Below are 25,255 nucleotides of genomic sequence, written 5' to 3'. Positions count from 1 at the left end.
TTTTGTGAAATTAGCTACACGGACAAAAATAAGTCGAAATAAGACGGATCCATTGAATATCCAGCCGAGGAGCATAGATTTTGAGTGAAAATTATACTCCGATGAAAAACGCAAGGTTTACGCACACTACTGCAGGCGCTAAGGGATGTGTACGTGTGTGCGTGTGTGGTTGGTTAGAAGGAGAGAGAATGATGGTGAGAGAGAATTTGCCCAGGCAGTACGAGAGGGTATATGCAACCGGCGTACGTACGCTAGCTGGTCGGCAGCGTAAAACGCAACCATATATTATTTACCGGCGGATACGCTAGTGTGCGTCACTCCAAATATCGAAGCGTTCGACTCAGCTGTTTCCCGCCACCCAGAATTCTCAGAAACCAACTGAGAGCCATCATACCGTGTTGTGCGTTCGGTTCGCTCGCTCGCTCAGAGGACGCTCGTCCGTTTCGTGCTTGTTTTTCTGGTGAGCTGCTAACAGCTACTACGCGCATTTGCGTCCGGTCGACGAGGTAAAATAAATGATGCTTGATTGTGCTTCTTGGGTGAAATTATAACACGGTGTAGCCAAAGTGAGCGGTGAAAAAATCTGTGGTTTAGTGTTTGCTATATTGATTAGTTAGTGGAAATTGTGTTTTCAACATGGGAAGTAACGCTATGGTCATGTCGAACGCACCCAAAACCATTTTCCGTAAATCGCAAGCCATCGTGTCAAACTAGCAGAAAACGATAGAAATAACACATACCAATCATGCAATGGATTTATATACGGGTGTAGCTGAGATTTCTGTGTATTGTAGGTGCTTTTGCACTGAGTTTGCGAAATATTTGACAGAAGTGTGTGGTTGCATTTGATGTTGGGGAGGCTGCGCTGTTGTAATCTATCCAAGTAGGCGAACTGTTTTTGAATGTTCCGTGGATGATATTTCCTGGCCATGCAGCTAGCGGCCGCAGGTGTGTGAACAGTGATAGTTATGTTTGGAAGAAGCATCTTCTCACGATACAAATGACGACAGGTGTTGAAATGGTATGGTGCTGCTCATCAACCTAGCTTGCAAGAAAGGATTTGCAGCGAGCGATCAGCTGTTACAGTGCAGCTTAGTGACACGATCTAGTCAGCTTGCCAGGGCCTGGCAGACTTGGTGTGGTGTAAACATCAGCCATATCATAGGATGCATGTGCCGAGAATGTGTGTGCCATGTGTATATGTGTGTGTGTGTGTGTGTGAATTGTTTGTGCATATGTTTGTGATTAGTTCTTCTGATTTGTTTTGATTCACTTCACCGTGGTTGCGGAAGAGAAGAGATCCAAATCGTGAATTAATCGGTGCACCTCGCAGTGTAGTAGGCTATTTCAAGAATTGTCTAAACAATGTTCGGGCTTGTTGGTGGGGGGATCCTTTTTGTTTTCAGAAAAGTAAAAGTAATCATTTATCAGCGCTGTGTGGCGTATGGTAAATGCGTCGCGTTCGCGTATCCTTAAGCTGCTGGGCAGAAGTGTGTGTGGAGTGTGAAAGTGAAAAGCGCATTCTACGGTGGCCTAATTTAATGTTTTGATTCAGTGTTTGAAGATAAGAGTGCAGACAGAAAGTAAAAGAAGAAAAACCTTACTGCAAAACAATTGTTTAACGGCATTGTGTGTTTGAAGTGAAAAAGGCATGGTATCCGCTCGGTTTTGCAACCGGTGCAAGCATAAAGGCAGTGTGCTGTGACGCAAAACCGTCGTCTATATGCTGGTTTGGCGAGCATCGCGCCACGGATGATGTCGTTGGTGGACGTTTGGAAAAGAAACGAAGAATCTCAAACGCAAAGTGAGCACAATAAATTTCAAACCCAGTACCCAGCAAACCATATGCAACTGGACACGATGCAGGATATCATATGTGAGGAAGATACAGTGAGGTGAGTTCAATGACGATGATGATGAAGATGAGCGATGCTATTGCACATGCTTGCCAGACAAGATATGAATTCATGAGAGGAAAAGGGTATAGTCTATCAAAAATCGATATTTTCATCGGGCGATTTGCAAGTCATACGCTGGTGTGATATTTGCGGTCCAATATTACGGCTCATACGTGCAGGTACATGCTCTCCCCGGTACCTACATATGGCCTACTGATTGTGGCTCGTACGGTAACTCGATCATTCTATTCCCAGTGCTGTTGTTAAATGAAGGTAAAGGTACACGTAGGATTAAAAAAGCGACCAAAAATGTGGATGATACGCGCAAGTAGAATGAAAAGTATGAAGAAAATAGTTTTATGTGCTCGTGAACGAAATGCTCTTGAAGAGAGAATCTTTTGAAACTCGCGTCTATAGTGCAACGTGGGACGCCGCGTGGAGGCGTCTTTTGCTTTTAGAGTTGCACGAACGCGAGCGCGCCTAGTGGTGTGTTCTAGCAATGCGTGCCTTCGTGTGTATGTGTGGCGAAGTACATTTAAAAGGGAAAAGGCATTTTCTCGTTTGATGAATGCGTGCACGATGAACGCTCAGCTGTATTTCAAAGGTGTGACGTTTTTTTTCAGTACTTGTTTTGTCAGATAAAAGAGAGTTTTGAGAATAAATTGACAAGAATTTTGATATACCGATATGTTCACGGTATAAAGGTAAAGAGATTACATGGAGAGAGAAAAAATGTATCTAAAGAAAATCATTTTCGTTTTGGATATATCGGTTGGCAGTTCCAAATTCAAAGCTCCTGCATATCATTCTCTCATTCTGATTAAACTCTCCCTGCTCTGTTCTTTCCTCTTTCCATCTACCCTATTTTTCATTTTCAGATAGAGCAATTCCAGGGGTTTGTTGTACTTTTCCACTAACACATACACGAACGCACTCCTTATAAGTGTGGTATAATTTTGAGATACACCAAGCGATGTGTGGACACCTCTGTTTTCCTGAAACAGACGAAAAGGGACGAACCGATATGCAGCAACTGAAGCGTACAGAGATGAACGCGCTTAAATCCACCTGAGTGGAACAGGAAAAGTGAAGAACGATTTCCCCTTCCATCGTATATTCCCTATTTTGTGTGTGTGTGCCAGTGGTTGAAGTTCTCGCCGCTGTAGGGAGACGCATTTTTTACGTTGATTTCCCAGTCAAAACATAACAGGAACACGACCCGATGCGCACGGTGGTGCGTTTGGGCCGGGGCTCACCATTTATCTACGTCGGTATTGGTGTATCCTGCAGGGAAGCGCCGGGAGAGAGCGTCAATTCTAGCGTTGCTGAGCCTGAACCATTTCGGGGCCAAGTGTGGTTGCCAAAGCGACCGACCAGGCACAAGCTGCTTCTACAGCTTGTACACACACTCACACACAGTTCTCTACGTGTAACACTGAGTGTATGATTTTTTTTGTTCTGTGTTTATGTATGCATGTTTGTGTTGGGTTTACTATTGGAAAAAGTCTCGTGAAAGGCGCTCATGTAATACAGGTAGGGTGCGTCTGTCCTATGATCAGATGTTAGCCGCCATATGTTTGGGTGTTGTTGTGGTGAACGATTATGCCGACTGAAATTTGTTCCATTTTTTGTTTGCTCGCATGCAAAAAGTATTCGTTTATTGCTTACAGAAAATGAGGAACAGAATAGCCTGATTAGAATGATATCTATCCGGAAGTTATTGCGGTGGGGTGTTACAAATAGCGCGAAGAACATCCCAGCAGAAATCGCGCGCGTTTTTTGTTCTATAAAGCACTTCGAGAAAGAACGGAGACTGCAGACGGATTGCATAATTCTCATTCTACTCGGTTGATCATTAGTATCATCATCTGATTTACAACAGCACATTGATAAACGAAAAGCAGAAGAAATAAGTAAAAAAAACTCACGCGCAAAGGAGAAAGGGTAGTATTATTGGAAGTGTAACCGAGAGCGCGCGCACACCTTGCTCTGGGTTGTTTCCTTCCGTTTGCCAGCTGTAAAACGAACAGTCCTTTCGCTCTTCCTCTCTTCCCATCTCTTTCTCCAACGCATATTTTACACAGCGCCTGCCTTCAACAGCTGTATATCGAGCTCACGCGGTATGTTTTGTGTTGTTTTATTGCCTTCGGCGCATGCATTGCTCCGCCACTGCCGCCGCCCGTTTTCATCACTGCCCATGTGTTGTGTGCTTTTGAACGGGCCACTAACACTCGCCCACTGTGGGGTGTGCGGGGTTTACGCCGTTGCTACAGCCCATGACACACACCGTACCAAGCAATGACGACGACGACGGCGGCGGCGGCGACGTTGTTTTGGTAACGAAATTACGCAGTAATTTTTATACCATTTCCTTCTCTCTTTATCGATAGCTCTTGTTGACGTTTCCTGCGTATGCGCACGAAAGAGATGGAAAGACGAAAGGAAGGAGCAAACGAGAGAGAGAGAGTGGTAGAGAGAGGAAGGAATACGACGAGAGTGTGAGCGCACGATGAGAGTGGGACAAAAATGAGAATAGAACCAAACAACAGTAGACGATTGGAGGGTAGTCCAACTTTGAAAAAATCATGTATTTTTTTACAATATGTATAGCTATAGTACTGATTCACCGAAAAAAAAGAAACAAAGTAACTTGTTTGGTTATTATATTTGATAAAATTTCTTCAATCAATGTATTGTGATGTATTCTTTTTTGTACATTGGTAGTGATCCTTACCATTTCAATTGGATCATGCATCACGAACCAACAGTGATTATGTAGACTTTCAAACCGTTTAACAAAATCAAGTCGCAAAAACAAATACCATTTTGTGAATACGAGTTGTGAGTGTCAGCTGTTAGCGTTTTAAGACCGCACAGCTGAACCTGTAGGCACACAGTTGTGAGTATGTGTGTGTGTGTGTATGAGACTGTATCAGTGTGGTAAGCAAGTATGGCGCCAAGATCGATCTACGATGCCGAACTGCTCTGGTGGTCGAACTAATAACAAACCTCTCACCCAGCTGTTGTTTGCTATTGCTGATACAAATGACGGTGGCATCGATCCGGTTGTTTCAAAATCAGAGTTTTGGCTGATGAATCATTGAAAATCATTGCAAAAAATGTAATATGAAGTATCATTTGAATACTATTTACCGTTATCAGGTCGATTTGCTTTTGACGAATTAGTTTGTACGGACATAATTTGAATTATAACAATAAATGTTCCTTAAAATTTACTTTAATATATATCAGGCTCCCTAGTAGGTGCAATCAAGAGCAAGTGCAAAAGTCAATGTTATGATTTTTGAAAGCAAGCAACGATCTTCCCCTATCTTCCCGCTCGTCTTTTTTTCATTTTGACCCGGTCGATTGCGCATCACAATGCAAGTCGTGTGCTGTGCGTTCGTCTTAATGCAATTAGGGAACCCTTCTTATGTTACCAAAAGGCAGCGGTTCTGTGTCTGTTTCCTTGCAATGTGGCTTTGACTATAGTGCATTTGATTGGGGGAATAAGAGAGAAACTGTACATCCCTTGTAACAGGAAGGAAAGTTATTGGATTCACCGAAATGGTATTACCAGTGCGTTGGAGCATAGTAATATAATTGCACGGTAAATTGAATTATCGTGCCGCCTGACAGTAATGGATGCAATCAAAGTTGTGCAAAACACTACCAAACTGAACTAGAATTACAACGTCTTCAAACTGACGAATGAATGAAAAATGGGGAATTAATCCAAAAATAAACCAGGATAGAAAACATCAACGTACAACATACACAAAAATGAACGAACGAGAAAGTAAGTGCTTCAAATGGGTAGCTGCGTTTGTAGTTGTGTGAGTCAACCCACTCTAGTGCATTTGAATGCAGCTTACCATGACAACAGAGTGTGTGATACGACTTCGTGCCGGTAGCATGGAAGCAGCTTTGTTTTGTCAGCTGTTTTGTTTTGCCGCGGTTGTGTGCCCGCTCTTTCATTTGTTTTTATGGGTTTGTATTGAGGGCATACCTTTCAGTACAAGTCAATGCATGAAAGAAGGTTTCATACAGGCTAGAGTTCCATGATATTGTCAACAAACATTCAGTTGCTAACCTATATCTGAATGACTGCCCAAGTCCCTTTGCTATTATAAGCGAATTTACTTTAATTTGCAACACCAAGGTCCAAAACAGCTGACCTGGACGTGGCTGCGTAGCAATTTTGTAGCATCCAAGATACAGCACTCGTTCAAGCCACTTGAAACAGTGCAGCTGATTGATCTACTGCATGTGAAAGGAAAACCATGTAGCGAGAAGCAATTGGTAAGGGGGCGGCGTGACGAACGGGGGATAGAATCAGATGGAAGTTGTCACTATCATGAGTCAGATTTTTCTATCTCACCTACCGGATGCCCTGTGCATCAAGGGGATCCACATTCTAAGGGTTCTGTCTGACAGTACTGTATTCCCGCACCCTGCAGTCTCTGCTCCTGCCTGCCCGTAATCGTAACAGAACCAGCTGGAAGGAGAGTGGTACAAGATTGCGGTAGTAATTACACACGCTAAAAATAGCCTAGCCCTATCTTCATTCAGCAGAACTGCGCACTACTACTACTACTACTACTAGCATTGGGGCGAATTCGCGCGCATCCGCTTGATTTCGTGATTGTTGCTGTTGTTTCTACTCATCACTTCCACCGAGTTCATCACCAAGCAACATGGAAAACAGCGTGTCGCGATAGTTGTCCCATTTTACGCTCGTACTAGCGGATGTGGGTTCATTTACAACGGTTTTGACACAACTAAGGGAACCAGTGAACGGAATTTATTTGCAATGAGTAGGAAAAGCAAAAGTGCATCTTAAGCCAGCCCTCTTGCCCATATAATGATCGATCGTGCAATTGATTCTGTTAAGAAATTGTAGAGTTTGCTTTCACTTGTAGTCTGTTATCAAACGATGGTTGGAAATACAAAACGATTAAAACTATGTTATACTAGCGGCTTATCATCAAACGACATTTATTTCATGCGGCACATGGTGCATGCAAGCTTAGTCAAGTGAACATTGAAGTTGTGCAAAATAGAGTTTAAAAAACATTGATGTCAAGTGTTCCGAAGAAACGCGACGATAAGCGGGCATGTTGAGCAATGGGTAGTGGGTTTAGCTGTAGGGCATCTTACGAACGCAGTACCTATACCTTGATAAATCTACTTTGTTTTCAAGTATGCAGTTGTGAAAATTGTGTAAACCCAAACAAGAATATGAGTCAACGTAACCGATTCAAACCGGCTCTCCCCATGATATGATCCGCCAGTTTGTTCTTGGACGATTGCCAATGTGTGCGAGCGTGTAGTGCAGCTGACATGCACTAAGTTACACTGTATCCATGGCAGTGATAGTTTGTTTGTTGTTTGGTTGTTGTTGTTGTTGTTGTTGTTACTATTGCTATCGCGTAGTGCAACTCCTACGCGTTTGCATCGAGGTGCTACAATGTTTACTGCAAATAAAATGTTTGCGCATTAAATCTCGCACCATTGTAGCTAGAGCAAGCTTAACCGCATAGAAAATTTTATTAGTTTCGCCTAGCTCGATAATCACACACACACATACACAACCACTTTTATAGTTTCGTTGAAATGGCCATAAATCATACCAACATGCCAGGCGCGTCATTTGTTATCATAGTGTGGCTTAGTAACGGTGAAAATAATTCTGAACTTGTAGACAACTTTTTCACGTTACCAAAACACGTAGCAGAACACGTCGTATGAAATTGAAAAAACTATTGTTCTGAATTTGAATGGAATTTCCATTTATATATTTCGAACCTAATGGTTACATCCACTTTTGAAACTAATAATGAACGCTAATCTTTCAAATAAACTTTATAATTTATCTTTAGCTAATCTTTGCTGAACGTTTGAGTAGCATTGTGTTTGTGTTTTAATAAAATTGTGTTTTAATATGTCCTTTCACTATCAAACAAACCGCTCTGTGCTGTCCTTCTTCATGAGTGGCAATAGATTTTCTCTTCCTATGCTTACGTTACGCTTGCGTTATAACAACATGACACCTTTTTTACAAGCAACAATAGCACTGTAGTATTCCTACAGTTAAATTTAAAAGATAAATATAAATCATCAAAAATATACTGGAAGCCGATTTTTTTTTAATTTCATTTAAAAAAGTACTATCATTTAAACGCGTAATTACAAAAGAATAAACACATAAATTTATTTTAAAATAAATAATTTCATCTTGATTTCTCTGTAAAAGCTAAAAGTGTTGCATACAAGTACTAAAAAAATTAAACATCAAATGTTTTGTGGCAATCGTGGTCCGAATTTGCGCGTTCAACTGCAAAAGGTGCAATTGTTTTCATTGGTTCTCACTCTAGCTAGCTACAGCTAGCGGCCTATCTCTGTCAGCTGCTGTATGCTGTGTTGCCACGGCAAGTTACAATGCATGTGTGCGGCTGTGGATGCTTTTGACCGGTGCAAAACAGCCTATCGTTCTGGCAAATGATCGTTATAGCGACCTTCGCGAATGTCTAGTTATCAAGTCTCTGCTACACTACAATCCCAGCACCTGGTTGTGTGCATGATTATGCATTGGAAGGTAATGATGATGATGGTTTCAATAATAGATAGCTGGCGCCGCTGCTGGATTGTGCTTTTGTTTTGCTTAAAGGTCCTACACATTTGGAATTAGCTAACCATTCCTATATTTTTGCTGTAGGATTGATGGTGGGTAATAGTTGATCACATGTGTTTGTACATAAATCGGATTCGAAATACTTATGACGTAGCAGTGAGATACAAGATTTTTTCCCACATCAAATGAATCAAGTGCATGCCAGTCTCACATAGTAGTTGTGCGCTCTTCCTTTACCCCTGCCGAAGGTGCAGCAGGTGATTTGGTATTGTTCAGCAACTGCAACTTCCAAACTCCCCATGCTTTCGTTGAGTTGTCCTTGCGTGCGTCATTTTCATTTAGCGTCGTAATTTACCAGAACGCGCGGAGCTTTGAGACGGACGGGCTGGGCGGTAAAGAACGCTGTTGGCGCCAAAGGGCTTGCTGGACTGGGAAGTGTAGAGGTTTATTGACGTGTGCGCTGTGTGCAATGTTTACCCATGGGCCGGTTGTTCGATGAGGGGTGCTGCTAGTGAGAGAGATGCAAAACCACTTCAACGATGAAATTGTGGTTTTACGATAGACACATACCCACATACATCAAAAGAATACACATAAAACCATCCGGTACACTTTACTCACGAGGGACACGTTGTGCACATGAATGGTTGCTTGTTGGATTCAGCTTTTGAACTTGCCTAGTCTGAAACACGTCAAACACGATCGATACGGTGGTGCATTCTTGAGGGTAATATCGATTGATTTAGGCATCAATGTGTATGTGTGCATGTACTAAGATTTGTTGTAACATATATCGGACGAATTTTCCAAGGAATGTCTACACCCGATAGTATTGCAGCTGACCTGAACAAAGTCTTAGACCAGTTATTAAATGGCACCCGTTATTCTTAGTACAAAGATTACATCAGTACTAGTTGAACGATAACGATAATCGCTTTACCGGTGTAAACGTGTAGTATAGTTACACAGTACCTTCTTACAGTTATTTATCTCTAATAGTTTATCTAGATTTAGTTTACTCGCAGATATTTGGCTTATCATAAATGATGATAAAGACTGCGAGAAAATGTGTCATTGTGTGTAGTATATTGGGTCAAGATACATATAATTTTGAGTGTTTAGTTTCGTTAATTGTGGTTTAGCTCAATGCTTCAGAGCTTATTGTTTAAAATTATCCAGAAATAAACGTAGTGGCTTCTTACTACTAGTCTGATTCTTGATGCTTTGCCCGATAAACTTATTAATATCTGATGGTTGTGTTTGTCACCCCGGTATGCGATAAGGTACGATTTATCGGTATCACGCTTTTGCGCCATTATCTGGGCTACTACGCCGTGCTTCGCGAAGGGAAAAAGTACAGTTTTCTAGCAAAAAGCTTACCGAGTCTGCGTGTAAAAATTAGGTGCAAGCAAACTACTCTATCTATAGCCACCCAGCTGGAGAGACCTAGACCCCCCCTGTAGAGGTGTCAGGTGTGTGCACGTGAGATGACAGGAATGGAGGCGCCTTTTTGCGTCATGATATTGTGCGCACACGCTGGAATGAACGCCGGCTTTTTCTCTCTCGCGGGTAGCGCTGTTGGCTCTTGGAGCCGTGGTGTATTGGTAGGAGCTGTATTGTGAATAGCCCGTAAGACTGTGTGTGTGTTAGTTAGCACTGTGTTGGGCGTTATCCGGCTGAACAGAATAAAAACACGTGTTTATAACATGTGTTGTGCAACGGGCAGATTTTTGGAGCGTAACTTGTGTTATTTTATTAGAGTAGCCACATTTAGAAGTTTTATAATTTAGAATAAACATAATTTCATTGATAAATTTGAAACTATAAAATATCAAATGGTTTCTCATTTAAAAAAATATACTATTTTTTCTGGAACGTAAAATTAGCTGATTATTTTTGTATAAAAATCTGTTTTTAATCTTTTAACAAGCTAGTCTGCATTGCAATCGTGCTAATAGGAAAAGGTCGACGTTCATCGTATGGTGAATAATGTATGCCGACATTGGATGTTCGCTACAGAAACATACCGGTGCCGTTGGGACAGAGGTGTATAATTTAGACGGTAACCTATGGGGAGGATGGAGCGAAAATGTAATCGCGTCGCGACATCGAAATGAGTCGTTTGACCAAGACCATCGCCGAAACAGCTGTGCCGTGCTGAAGGCAATTTGTGTCGATGGCCTGCTCCAGGGTCAATCAAGTTGGCGAAGTTTGTATTTGGTATGAAAATTGTGTGTACCATTAAAAAGATAGGCTATTCTTAATAATGATATTAGTAAAATGTAAGACACAGTTTCCCAAGCAGACTGATTGTCTCTTTAGGGAGTCTAATTACACTACATTACACTATAAAGTAGGTCATTACAAATGCACATTGATTTGAAAAATGTATGACAACGTTGTTGTAGCTATAAAACATTATTCGCTTAACTACTGAAATTCTACCAGTTGTGGACTGAACGACAATGTAGTTAGAAATTCTGCAAGGGCTGGTTTTGAATGATCTGCGGATCTATTTTTGAAATTTTGCACTCCACCGTTCGTTTCGCAACTTACCGTTTCGTCTGTGAGAGCTGTGTTGGAAGTAAGTTTGCATTAATGTGCGGTAATATTTCACTTTCATTCGCGGCATATTTGCGTAGGCCGTTTTTTGAAGCGGTGCACGAAATAAATATCGAACCGGCGTACGAATAGACCGACGTATGGCATTTTGCTCAAATTTTAAATTTTGATCGATATACTAAATAATATACTATCTATATTATATACTAAAATAATCTAAATTAATATATTTAATTCAAACTTAGCTTCTTATTTTTACCTTTCCTTTTTGACGTATCAGTGACTCCCGTATTCGATCATGCCAGTCTTGTACAGGATTATTAAGATTATTTGAACTAGGTATGTTTACAGAAACTGGCCTGTCTTTCCTCATACCCTCTGGTTGTCACATTAAGTTTAGCAATAGAATCATTTCTCATAAATAGAGAGCCCACCCTCGCAGGCCAGATTTAGAAAGTTTTAGAGTATAATTATATCGTGCTATTGTAATATTGAAAAATATGTCGGGTAAATCTTATTCACGTTCATGTTGCTGATTCAAGTATGTGAATGAATTTGAAGAGATACATCAGAAAATCGTTTTCAGTCTCAAGAAATGAATTAAATATATGTCCACTATGTGTCAAATCGAGGGCTCGATCATCTATTTCGTTAAATGCGCCGGTTCCTGCAAGACCGGACCGCAACGAACCCTCCCGTTGCAAATGCTGACAATAATCCCGTAGCGTGGTACACATAAGTTTAGGAAGCCTGTATAGGCCCAAAACGTCCAAAAAGTAGTATTAACTGCCTTGCAAAAAGTTATAATGAGTTCATCATAATGTTCATATAACAGAATTGTTGAATGTTTAACACGCGGAGGTTTTAACAGTCAACGTTTAAAAAAACATTTTATAGTACCTGTTGGTCTTTAAAACCATGCTGCACGATGAGAGATTGTCTGCCTAGCGAAACCTGTTGCGTTCGTATTGGCTTTGCAAAACGTGTGTAATATGTTTCCCATTGACTTGATCGCGTTATACCTGTTCCAATTAGATTTGAGAAGGTCCATACTCCACACATGGCGCTATGAGTCACGCACGTGTGTACCGATTGTAGTGTCTACTTTGCGAGGGCAGCCGTGTGTCATTCGATGGTGGGTTTGTTTGTGAATGAACGTGATTTCTTCGTTTAACTTATTGTCATTCGTTGTTTTGTGTGACCACCTACGTATTTCCAAAGCGTATAGTATTCTGATTTAATTTTTCAAACATCTTTTTATCTTTCATACTTGCCATATTTTTAGTTGAGGAGCGTGGAGTATTTGAAATGTATGTGCCAATGTTCTCCAAAATCATTTATAGGGTAATCAAAATCGTCTGTTCAATATCCTTGCAATTTCTTGCTTGGAGGGCGAGTTGTCTTATTGTTACTGTCTGACACATAAACGGTAGTAAATATTTCCACGGATGGTCAGCAAACTGTGCCGACGTTTTGTCGCGACGGTTAAATAATCTGATGCAACCCACACATTGTTTCGAGCGTGTGCGAATATTATACATACGCCCACTAACAGCAAACGCTCGAAGAAGATTGTGCTGTCTGGCTCGGAAGTGCAAGTCGGAGGACGGCGAACAGCGGTGCGTGTGGAGGTCCGTGACTGTTCGTTAGCTGTTATTTTATATTTTTGACTGAACGAGCTGAGTAACGAGACAGCTCTGTGGTTACGTAGATTTTTGGTGTATTCCGCGAGGCGCCACCTGTCACGGTCTCGTAGTATTCGAACGGCAGTGTAACCGGGTCCCATTCACGGGGAGGAATATTAAAGAACAAACGATAAACACACAGTGTGTTAAAATAGTTCAGTAGCACAGGATTGTGCGCTGTTCGGATGTGTCTTGTGTGTAAACATAATCGGCCATGTTTGAGACACTTTCCAACAAATAAAAGACAGTCGATGTGAGGAGCTTGACTTGCCGAAGGTCTGAGTCACAAGTCGGCAATATTTTCTTCAGACTGTGTTCCACCTGCACAGTGGTATGAGAAGACGGAAGCGACATCGTAGTGGATACGAAAATAGCCGTTGTCGCTAGGATGTATCGGTGGTTTGTAGTGCAACGTTGGTTATTTTCAAGATTATTTTCTTTTTTGCTTAATATCTATAAGTAAAGTTGTTGTGTCTAGCCAGGATGAGGAGGTATTGTTTTTGTGCAGCAAATCACACAATTAAACGATGACCGTAATTGCACGTAATGCACAAATACTTCCTGTTTTAGCCTATCTGGCATAGTTCGCTACAGGCTATGGTGGGAAAGAAAAGGCAATTTGCAATGGTAATTTAAATTGCATAATTAATCGTGTGAATAAGAAAAGTTTTATGTTTTCTGCCTTAACCATCCCACTACTACAGTTTCAATCTTGATTAGTTTTAGCGTATAGTTTTTATTCCCCTGAAAGATGTCAGTTTTGGGTCGAAAGTGGTAGATAGCAAACTTAAGTGAATTGTTTTTTATTATCTTTCAGTTTTAAATGTATAACAAGATGTTAGTAAAACATGTTCAAAATGTGCTGGTCATTTATTAAAAATGAATATTTCATATGTTTAATTATAATCTTATCGATTAGTACTCTATTCTGTATTCTGTTCATAACATGAACGTTTCTGGTAAATTTTTTAACCAAATCAAACAGGAATTTACTCTATCCACTTGCGTGCTCTTGACTTTATACGTGTTTTGATTGTTCATTTTTATTACAGCTTGGATGAGCACTAAATCGCAATTGCTTCAATCCGACTTTGCTTTCTTTAGATTTTTGCACACTGGGGGATGTTATTTCTCGCTACACTCATTCTTGCTTCACGGACATAGTCTACAGTATTCGTTGCCGTCTGCTGAAGAAAACTTTTACCGCGTGTATGTAAACGACTGCCTCAAGCGATGCTATCTTTAAACTGATTCAGCCTTGAGGAAGCAACACGGAAACTCCAACCATTCTGCCGGCACCTACAGGCATAGTACAACCGCTACCCTGAGTGGAAGTGGGGTTGATTCCTTCGCGAGCCGTGCTTCTGTTGATATTAGTGCTAAATTTCGCCATGGCCTATTTGTCGAATGCTGCTCCCAATCTTTCACCACCTCCCATTGCAAATTCTGTCATTAGTACAGGAAGTGAATCTTCCGTCTGCGCTAAGAAGAAACTTGTTGAGTTAACGTTACCATTTTCTGCCCGTGTTTGTTTCTGTTTGTTTTTTTCACTGCTTGTTTCTGTGGTAATTTTTAGATTGGCAAAAGCAATGCGATCTTATTTTGTCACTTCGCGAACCACGGAGAGACAATTTCGGTGGACGATATCGTCTGTTGCGTTTGTCCCATGGGACTACAGCGATGGAAATAAAGTAATCTCTCAAGAATTGTTTCAGGAATGGGGTTGTGCCGTTTATTCAGTGTTTTTTTGACGTTTTAATCAGTGTTATTTTAAATCTTTTTATTGAAATAAATTTGAACAATATTTCGAACTTGTAAAGATTATACTCTTTGTTTTTAGTACATGTGTAATAATCGAATATTTTTTGAGTGAAAATGTGTCTAAAACCACGCCAAACGTGTTTCATTTGATTAATTTTATTTGTTTGTAAATATTGTTGTATATGAATTTAATGTATAAAAACTCATTTCATGTATATTATTTCATATTATCATACTAGTTTATTTCATGTGTATTTTATATGTTTCTGTTACTCAATTGGCATTAATTGTAAATGGAAAGGTGTTTTTTGTACATTTTTAAGTTTATATATAACAGTACTATTCAAAGGTTTAAATGTTCTTGCACGAAAATAGCTTGATATGCAGTTCCAGATGCAGCAGAATATTAAGGCGACAATTGTAGCTACATACGAAAGTGTAAGCAGTACTTTTGTTCCTCAAACACCGAGGGTGCAAAAGAGACTGTTCAATGCAAACTCAAAAGACGTCTCAGACCCCGGATGAAACGGCAAAAACGCCGGGCAAGGGACGCGCGCGCATCTACTGCCGGTGTAAAAGTAGGTCATCAACACGCGCAAACGCACATAAGTGCTCATATACGTATATAGCTATGCATGTTCATATACATTCGCTGTAGAGTGAAGCAGCTCTCCCCGAAATGCATACTGCAATACATATTTAGTATGTTCTTTGGCTCGTTCACCCGCACTTGCATCGTTGATGATTCATTGGGAAGAGGTAAGGCGGTGTGAGATGAGGGGGGACACGAGAGCGTAAAAATTGCATGTCTGCTTTTAACTGACCGACCATCCAGCCAGGCAGCAATCCAGCCAGCCAGCCAGCCAGCCAGTCAGCCAGCCAGCCAGCCAACCAACCAGCCTGCCAGCCAACCTTCCACCCTATCGACTCGGGTGATCTGTCTGCGCTAGTGTGCGGCCCGTAGCGTTTATCGCCCCAAACCGTATGTGGGTTGAGTGAGTAGTAGGTAGTTAGACTAAGGGATGGGCAAGAGGAAGCGAACGTCTGCTGCACTTCGTGAAATGCATTTCGTCGCGGACATGCGCGTGGCGAACGATTGCGAATGGATAAAAAAGAGACAGGGCATATTTGTCGGGCGTTGCAGCTGTGTACAGCAGTAGTGCTGTTGTACTACTCCCGTTTTTACGACGATTCTCTCGACTGTGGTGGGGGTTTTAAGCGGGTTGAGGTTACTTTTGCTCTGCAGTATCGGATGTGCATTGCATATCTGTGTGTGTGTGTATGTGTGTGTGTGTGCGTATATGCATGTGTCGTTGGTTGCAGTTGAACTGAGGAAAGATCGGTGGTTGGTTACAGTGACGGCCGTCATAGTCTGCCTTAATGGAGCTCTTCGCATCGCTCACCCATCGTCCCTGGCGTTAGCGGTTGGTCAACTTTTGAACACATCCTGAACTCTACCACCTTGCTTGCGCCTCTATAGTAGTATACTTGTGCGAGCGAGTGAAAGGAAAAACATAATCATTGGACAAACGAATCGGAACCTATGCATAGTACATTATTGCTGCAGTCTTCGGACCATCTTTTCATCGGTTCGTTGTCTGTCGACTGTCCGACGCTGCCTGCTTGTCTGTCTATCTATCCGCTCGTCTTCCGCTCGTCCCGTCGTTTTGGTGATTGCATCAGTGAGCTAGTATGGTGAAGTGGGAAGCCACAGTTGCATTAACATTTACCTTCCAGCCATGTAAAGTCTCATCTGAATCCGACGTATATTTCCAACCAGTTGTTAATATAAATGCTTCCATTGGCGACGAATGCCTTTGTTTTACCATTTAAACAGCATTTAAGTATTCTGGGAATAATTGTATAATTATTCTTATCGAACCAAGTACTTTATTTCAATTATTATATCACGAATATTTGTTATACGTGTATTATCCGTTTGGAGCAGATCATCATTTGGGATACATTTCAAGCATGTATGAATCTGTCCAGATTGCGGTAAACTGAGGCCCTTTGCTTTAAGATATTTACAAACAAAAAAACTTTTACTCGACAGAAATTTTACTATGTTCATCTCGCTCTCCCGATTGGTTCAGTGGTTCTCTCGTTCTTTTCGCTGGGTTTCTGTGCGCTCCTGGTGCAATGAATGGTTTACCTTGAGCATAGTGGTGGAAAGACGCAAGGTGGTAAGCAGCGACGTATGACGAAGGCTACGTCTTGCTATGGTGACTAGTAAACGAATGATGAAGTGTATATCGGGTGGGTTGTGTGATGTGCATCGTGATGCACCTTTTCTTTCCGCGGATTCCCTGTGCGCCGTTTCTCTGTCTGCTACTGACTCAAGCTGTTTCGGGAATAAAAAGGGACCGACCCTAACCGGTAAAGGGTTAAAGGAAATAGTTATCTGCTTTATGTTCGTTGTTGTGCCTCCATTGCAGCAAAAATGGCGGGGTGGGGCACTGGAAGACGTATAATAAACTGGTGCAAAACTTTCTGGAGCATATCGTCTGGCCGAATGGACTTTGCTGTTTGCCACCCACAGTATTGTATGGTTTTTAATTTTGTCTTGCCAGTTAAAACAAGGGTCATATGTTGACGCGTACAATAAAATGATGATATCTTGTTGAGTTACTTTTGTTGGTTTTAGTACAATAATGATGGAAGTGTGTAACTTGTTTTTGCTTCTTTTTAATGAATTAAAATTTTAAAAATAAATACAATTAATATTCTTGCATATACAACGTCCTCGTACATATCATCCCATTGCCATTCGTTTTTAATGTTGAATTATTTTATTTATACCCTTGTTGTTCGATATTAACTAATACGTTTCTGCATCGAAGATTACTAATAGTACGATATACAGAAATATGAAGAAGCATATTCGAAGGACAACTCGTTTAACAGTGTTTAAAATGGCTCTTTAAACCTCAGTGGTCCCTTCGGCGGCAAGCTCTTGTTCCATGTGTTCTCTTGCCCCCAACTTGAATTTTCCGTTTTTCCTTTTCGAACCTATAACTGACCAATTTTTGCTTTTCGTTCCCTTCTTGTTTTCATATGACTGGTTATCCTTGGGTGTGAGTTTTTTGTTTTCTTGTAGGGAGATTGCTTGAAATTAAAGGGGAGCTGGAAGCCTGTATGTAATTGTTTCGATTTTGTTGTCCAGGGTCTCTTTTCGCGATGCTCCCACAATTTGCTGGATCAGACCAGTACTTGAAGGAACAGTATTGCCTGTTAGATGCAATAGTTTCATCAATCAGTTCCTTTAGTAAAATATGATGAAAATGGAAATTAAAGAAACATCAGATGTTTGGCCAAATGTGGGCTGTATCCAAATGAAAATGATATGGTGATAGATTGATTTGAAATAGTAAAAAACTTACGTTGGGCGCTAGATCTTGCTATTGCAGTTTTTTTTTAATTTAAACTAGCGTTGTTAGGACTTTGGCTGTTATAATTAATTAATTATATAAGTTTGTCTATAAATCGTTGTTATAAATGTTATGGAGCAATTATAGGTTATATCTATTTCGTATACTTGAACTTTTTAGATTTGTGAGGTTTTACAGCGTATATATTCAGTTGTTGTTGAATCATAATAAATGTAGTAGACCAGTTTTTTCAACTTATGATGTTGAATTACAATGACTGCTTGGAAATTTAATTAAGTTAGAGCTGTTATTTGACAAACGGAATTAAAGTTTCGGTCTCAATGATTATGATTGAGGATGAGAAGAAGGATTGTAATAATTTCAAGATCATATTCTTCTTACATGAATATATACAAGTGAATCGAGCGAGGTGAGAATTATGTGAGTGATTTATATTTGCGTCTGTAATCTGAAAAATGGCAATGAATTAGGCGAACTGTCTCGATAGTGATCAGTATATCTCAATCAAGAAAGACACACCTAATGTAATAAAGTTCTGCTGTACGAGAAGCGCAAAGTAGGCAAACCTCACATACCCATACATTGGCAGATTTGCTAACTGGAACAAAGCAATGCGAGAGAAGTAGAGGTATCCAAAAGAGATCTCTGTGGGTGTAGGGAGGCCTATGGCAAAGTATATGAACCATGCTGACCACGCTAAATGGGACTAACCAAGAAGTTTGCCGGAGCACATGGGACGGCTGTTCGTGCGGGCACGACGATATGTTACCAGTTGGCGCGCAGTATCTCATTCCCTCGCTTCACGGCACATCCACTCTCGTGTTGAGAGCTATGTGCTGGTTCGTCGCGTCACGCTTCTCGCTGCTGGTCTCTCTCTCACCTTGAACCTTTCTGTCGGAGGTGAACGTTGGCGCGCACGGTCAAATCAGCCGATTTTTGCGCATAACACAGCTGTGTCTGCTCGCACCCGTCCGCAGTTTCGCTCGTCCCGCGATGATGACTCCGACGATGGGGGATTGTGCGTTTTGATGGTAGTTGCAGCGCGATAGAACGAGAGAAAGAACCGGCAAAGTCAAACGATGTGTGAGAGAGTGGGAATCTTTCTCATGACTATTGAACATAGCGGCGCGGAAACCTTCGGAACAGACACCGGTCTGAGAACAACCTCCTATAAAATGTGTCCGCTGATGATGGTGTGTTGTGGAGCTAGGAGAGTTTCTCCCCATCCAGAGAGCTCCCCATGAAGCCGGCGTAAAGCGAGTGGGGCTATAGCTGACTGGGGGGTCAAACGTGTTTGCCGCTTTCGCGAAGAGACGCGTACCCTTGGTGTGAGACGGCCATTTAAATCTACCCCAACCACCTCCGAAGTCTGACAGACGGGCAGATAGAGAGTGAAAGAGATTGGCTTTAAATGGCACGCACACATACGCATATATGTATGTTGGTGCTGTGCGGCCACATAGTGTGTGTACTACAGACATCTAGAACCGGATCCCTTCGTTCGTCGCCCACTGCGCCGCCGTTTGTTGTTCGATCCTCGGTTGCGGCTCGCACGTATCAAGTTTTATGTGGCGATCATCTGCGTGAAGATCTGCATCGCAGGATCGAGAGGAACGAGCAAAAGAAGAGACACAAATCAAGAAAAAAGAAGTTCACTACACCTTACAACTACGCGACGGCGCGTAGCAGTGGATGGCGCGTTAACGGCGCACGAACAAACATTCTTTGCTGGTTTGAGTGAGGGGTCGGGGAGCATTTGAGCCGAATTAGATGGAATAATTCGCGAAATTCCTTTCGTGTGGCGTTCCTCTTTCTACTGCACACCATCACCCAACAACACCAACATTTTGGTGGCCATGTTGATTAAACGGACTGGGACCGTGAGCGTGTGTTGGTTTCAATTTTTGGATGTTCTCCACCCTCGGACCCACTGTCGATTTGACCGTTCTCTACACACTGAGCGCCTGGTTGTATCCGCGACGTTATCGCCAAAGTTCGCAATAATGTAGGCTAACCTTGAGACACGGAGCTCGATTCACATGTTTTTTTTTGCGTTTCACCAAATGGTTTGGCTGGGGCGCGACACACGCAACAGCAACTAGCAACACACTCACGCTTACAAATGTTCCCCTCATTTTTGCTCAGCTTTGAGTACTGTGGCGGGGGCACAGCTCTAGATAGAATTTCGACCTTGATGCGATTGGGGACTGTTTCTTCCGGTTCCTGTCGGCGCAATAGACATATCTGTGGTTTTTCGTTTTTAGAACACTGCACATATTTTTTTATGATTCCCAAAAATCGAATTTAAAAAATATGATTCTAAATAAAATCAATAGAACTGGTTTAAGGTTATCGTTATCTACGTTTTCTAACATTGATAAATGATTACATACAAATAGAAGAGTGAAATCGAATACGGCACGACATGTACAACCACTCCAACTACAATTATAATGAATTACTTTAGCAAATCTTACTTATTCAGTAGATAAGCTAAGCTGCCTTTGGTAGTATTTTCAATTCACTTCAAATGTGCATACAATCGGGACAGATGTCGAAATCATGTGTTACAAATTAGCACAGTCTTCGGATATGAGAAAACATCATTTTACAGCTACTCGGCAACGTACATGGGTTATCTCATCACGATGCTAAACATAACGAGCATTCGATCGCTGGTTTGTTGTACATATCATTTAGAGTACTTACGTAAGTGAAGAAGAAAAGTTTTTAATCAACTTACATAAAACTGGATATAAATTTAGATCCGTATTGGCCTGTTTGAGCTTTGTTAGTTGATTTGTTTCTACAATCATTACAACATAATATTTGTAAAAGTTAATAACAATGCACACTGCATAGTTGTTTAAATCTAAGTTGTTATCTAACTGGAAGAACATATTATTTTCATCATATCACTAGATGCCCATCAACAAATCACTGGATATACAGCAACATGAAACAGAAATGTCATAAAAATACGAAAAGTTTACACGTGTTCGATTTCGTCTCGTGCATAACTATTCATCAGAAAATGTGCGGAAACATTTTGCTTCGCTAGTAATGGTAGTTTGTACGCATGTTCGTGGCGTATTGTTTATGGTTCATAGCCATTTGTTTTCTACCCAAGTGGTTTGGCTGTAAATATAAGTCTGATTTCCATAAAGCATAAAACTATGCAGTCGTAAAGTTGGAGAGGAATAAAGTTCTATCGGTGAAGCATTTGGGTAGTCGGATGTTTGTCCAATGCTTGAAGGAGACAGGTACTTTTGTTAGGCATTATTTTATTTCCGTTGAGACACTAGCCGAAAGCAACCTATCAAGGGTCCTGTGTTCCTGTGTGTATCTGTACATTAATCCTTGGAATGAAATATTTGTTTATATGGAAGGGTCCTTAAACGATAAACTGCAACTGGCAGCTGTCATTGAACATGAGTCGATAGCAAGTTATTACATTGCTATTACTTTGTTGCTGTGGTTTGTAGTGTTCATTCATTTCATGAAGTCCTTTGAACTTAATTGGAATAAATAATAATAAAGTAAACAGCACAAACATAAATATAACCTCAAAAGTTTGAAAAGTTCTATACCGTCCATGCTATATATCAATAATATCACAAATGATATTTGTTGAGTGAGAAGTACCGTAAATACTTTAAATTGAATAGGCTAACAATGAAAGTATAGGGTGGTGAAATTGTGATTGCATCCTATATTAAAAGGAACATAACTATGCGTACCTCTTCCTACACCCTTGCTACGTAAGCAACTGTGTTTTTACTGAGCATGTTTCCGGTTTTTTTCTGATCGACAAAAAATAGATTGCGATAACTAGGTCAGCTACACCTGTCAAATTTGACAACGTTTTGAGCCATCATCGTCTGGTGGTAAAGGTCGTGTGTCGGCCATCTACTCACATGGTGACACTACACTACACCGCACGGCTTAGAGAGACCCCATTTAGATGTGCGTTAAACAGAATGGGTATGTATATTTTAGTTCGACGAAGCGTGTCGCGAAACACGTACACATCAAACACACAGGCCGGCAGCTACAAACCAATAAAAGTAAAAAAAAATGCATGATGGGCCGGCTCTAGTAGTAGTCTCAATGTTGGCGGCTGACTCTCATACACGTATACAATCGTTTAAGCTAAGTAGAGAAAAGACGAAAGGTAGGGGTAGCGGGGGATAGGAGTCTATTTCTGACTAGTTACAGCGTGTGATCGGTAATTTCAGACCACCAACACATTGACCGGGTGCACGAGGTGAAGATAATGTAAAAATAGCCATTTTCTTGTGCAGACGTCCGTGGCGGTGACGAGACAGTCTTATGCAGAAGACCTACCGGCATGGCAATGTCTGATGCATGTAGTGTGCATATCGGCCGCAACAGGCTTACACTTTCGTTTAACACCCGTCATAAGCGGTAGCATCATGTAGTGCACGTAACAGACGGAGGTAGACTAGAAACGAGACTGTCGCCACTGTGATAGTGCCAATATTCACAGACAGACTAGTATTTCATCTTCGTCTTTCTCGTCTCCATGATCATTTTTGGTAATGGTATGTGTGTCGACTTCAATACAAATTTTGTTACAAATAGCCGTATTTTACAATGGCTAAAACAAAGGGTACACCGTCATACACTAATCATTCTGCCAGTAAAGTTGACCATGAGGATGAATCTATTTGGGTCATCTAAAGATCATACGTTGTTTATGTGTTAGTTTCTGGTGCAAAAATGATGCGTAAAATGACATTTGATCGTTTTGTTTTGTTTACTCTAGTTATTGAATTAGCTGCGCAAAGATGAACCTTAATTATGCTGGTGACTCGATATTATTTTTTAGATTCTTAGTTCCATAGAATATTTTCTGTTTTAGTCCTATTTTAACGTACCCTTTTTGAGAAGCAGAATATGTTTATACATTTTTTAGCAGGACTATTGCTAATAAAAGTACAATAATATTATTCTCTATTTGATTCCCACAGATATGTTCGCTTAAAAAGTGAAGAAAACGGCAGTGCTGGGAATAACAACAATAACAACATCAACAACAACAATAACAACAACGGCATAAATAGCTCTTCGTCGAGTAGTAGCAACGGTAACAATATACCAATGGATAAGGACGAAAAGCGAATGCGTCGCGAAATCGCGAACAGCAACGAAAGACGTCGGATGCAGAGCATCAATGCCGGATTTCAGAGTCTCCGACAAATGCTACCACACCACGAGGGCGAAAAGTTAAGCAAGGTATGTTTGAAATATTGCTCTTCGTATTTGTTTCAAAGGTAATTTTATGATAATAAATAAAATAAAGGCGCTATGCCAAATAAAGGCGTATGAAGTTATGTACCAATGCACTGGGTTACAGCATCCCTTTTGGAACGCAGTAGTGTTGTATGTTGCGTTTTGTGCTGAATAGAAAAGTTATAGACCTGATCGTAAAAATTACACTCGCCTGACAGTAATTTACACATATTGATGTCTTGATCTTGTGCAGCAATAGTAACATCCTCTTTTAAGCTTGTAACTATTTTGGATTGATTTTGCAAACGGTTACACTGTTAAAATCAATATCCCTACAGCCATTTGTTTACCTTATTAACTATTCGACAAGTTTATATTTTCGCTGCCAAATTTGTTGACAAATTTGTTTGATTCCCTTATGCATCCATGGTCGTTCGCGTTATGTAGTTAAGTAAAGTTCATTCACAATATTGCAAGGCTAAAATGTAATGTAAATGGTCGTAAAAACCATGACGAAAGGTTTTACGTATTTGTTTCGACGTGTGACATGTGACATTCCACCAATGACTGATTGTACATGGGTACTCAATGCATCAATCTTGCGCCTATGCAGTCTAAAAACAGCCGCCTTTTGAGACGTCGTCGCCCATGGTTGGTGCAGGCAGTTGTGCGACCTAGAAGCCGTCGTAGGTTGCCCCGACGATTATGATGGGGCTATCGCGTACCGGCCTCTCAAAGCGCAAGAAACCAGTTGGTGAAGTGCATCGTTTTGCCCTTTTCCACCTTCCTCTTATAACCGCCACGAGCTGCGTATATCGCATGAAGAGAGATGAGGGTGTGAGCAAATTGAGCGCAATTTAATTTGCAACATTGTTACAAACTAATGCCTTGCGTCTTATGCCGCCCTCCATTCGCCATAGGATGGACCCTGCGAGGGAGAAAGGGAGTCGTAGACAGAGAAAAATGAACCGCTAAAGTTGATGGCGGGTCTTATGACGGCTGACCCTGCATCAGCTCCTTCCCAATGCCCTTGCTACAGTAGAAACAGCCCTTCGATGGAGGAGGGAGCTCAGCCGCTGCATACCATGCAAACTTCACCACAATTATTCCCCATCACGGCACGATAACTTATGACACGATACAGCATGCAGCTTCATACTAGTAGTAGTGTGAGATTGACTCTCCATGTTCCCTATAGCTATTGAAATATCGACAATGTTGTGATCGGTACTAATACTTCAACATGCCAAGAACAGTACAATCTATGCTTGAAGGAAGTGGTTAATAGAGATTTTAAACGATACTACTGGTAATACTTATGTCTGTAAGTATAGAGCATCTTCGATAACATTGTCTACAAGATTGGATCTCAGATTCAAGTCAGCTACAACACATGTACGAATTGTCTGTGAAAAACGTTTGTATAATGAACCGAGCAAATTGAAGTACCTCTTGCTTATCTAGACAACTGTTGTTTAAAGAATAGCTTTGCAGATGGTTGATAGTAAATAATCAATGTAGAAGGCACTATAAATCGGGTTGGTGTTTACAATTTTAAATTAAAAAAAAAAACAATCACAATTGCTCTGAAGGTTCTTTGATTCTACATGCTTTAGAAGAAAACAAGCTTTGTTTTATTCTATAATACATAACAAATCCTTTTAATGGTCGGTATGTATGCTATGTGTTATACATAACAGTTGCTGCACACAATCATAATATTACAATTTTTTCTGCAACAATGTTAAAAAGGTAGCAATCTGTATTAAAGTATTGCCTGCTTGGTTCATTTAGAAATAGGCCACTCGTATATCTTGATTTCTATTATTTCAATTGAAACACTTTCTAACACTTTCTTTCCTTTTCTTTCATATTATGAATAATATCATTTTTTTTAAAATGGAAAGAATTTCTCAGTCTCTAATGTTGATACTACAAGCATCGAAAAGGGCACTGCGGCAGGTGTACGTGTATTGTGGTTTCATTGTTTTGTGTTGAGTATAATTTGATCCTTGAGCTCCCAAACAAGTGAGCTGCTAAATCTATTACAGCTGGCAGAAACGAAAA

The 25,255-nt window shown here is 40.8% G+C and overlaps 2 protein-coding genes across 4 annotated transcripts in view; one reads left to right on the top strand and one right to left on the bottom strand.

Annotated features, from left to right (window-relative positions):
• The window catches only part of LOC120955427 (60S ribosomal protein L24), a 245,605-nt gene that overhangs the window by 146,451 nt on the left and 73,899 nt on the right, over positions 1–25,255 (bottom strand). The window lies entirely within an intron of this gene.
• The window catches only part of LOC120960223 (bromodomain-containing protein DDB_G0270170), a 68,958-nt gene continuing 43,961 nt past the window's right edge, over positions 259–25,255 (top strand). The window contains exons 1-3 of one of the 3 annotated variants that reach the window (XM_040384279.2): positions 259–506; positions 1,556–1,895; positions 22,927–23,191. In XM_040384279.2, coding sequence (XP_040240213.2) covers positions 1,753–1,895; positions 22,927–23,191 — 408 coding nt within the window. In that variant the 5' untranslated portion in view covers positions 259–506; positions 1,556–1,752. Of the gene's footprint in view, positions 567–1,406; positions 1,896–22,926; positions 23,192–25,255 lie in introns of all 3 variants that reach the window. The other 2 variants (XM_040384278.2, XM_040384280.2) reach the window with 2 other exon arrangements.

The sequence above is a fragment of the Anopheles coluzzii genome, chromosome 3 (assembly GCF_943734685.1).
Source record: "Anopheles coluzzii chromosome 3, AcolN3, whole genome shotgun sequence".
NCBI classification, from domain to species: domain Eukaryota; kingdom Metazoa; phylum Arthropoda; class Insecta; order Diptera; family Culicidae; genus Anopheles; species Anopheles coluzzii.
Note: the sequence above shows the minus strand (reverse complement) of the source record. Positions and strands in the feature narration are given on the sequence as shown.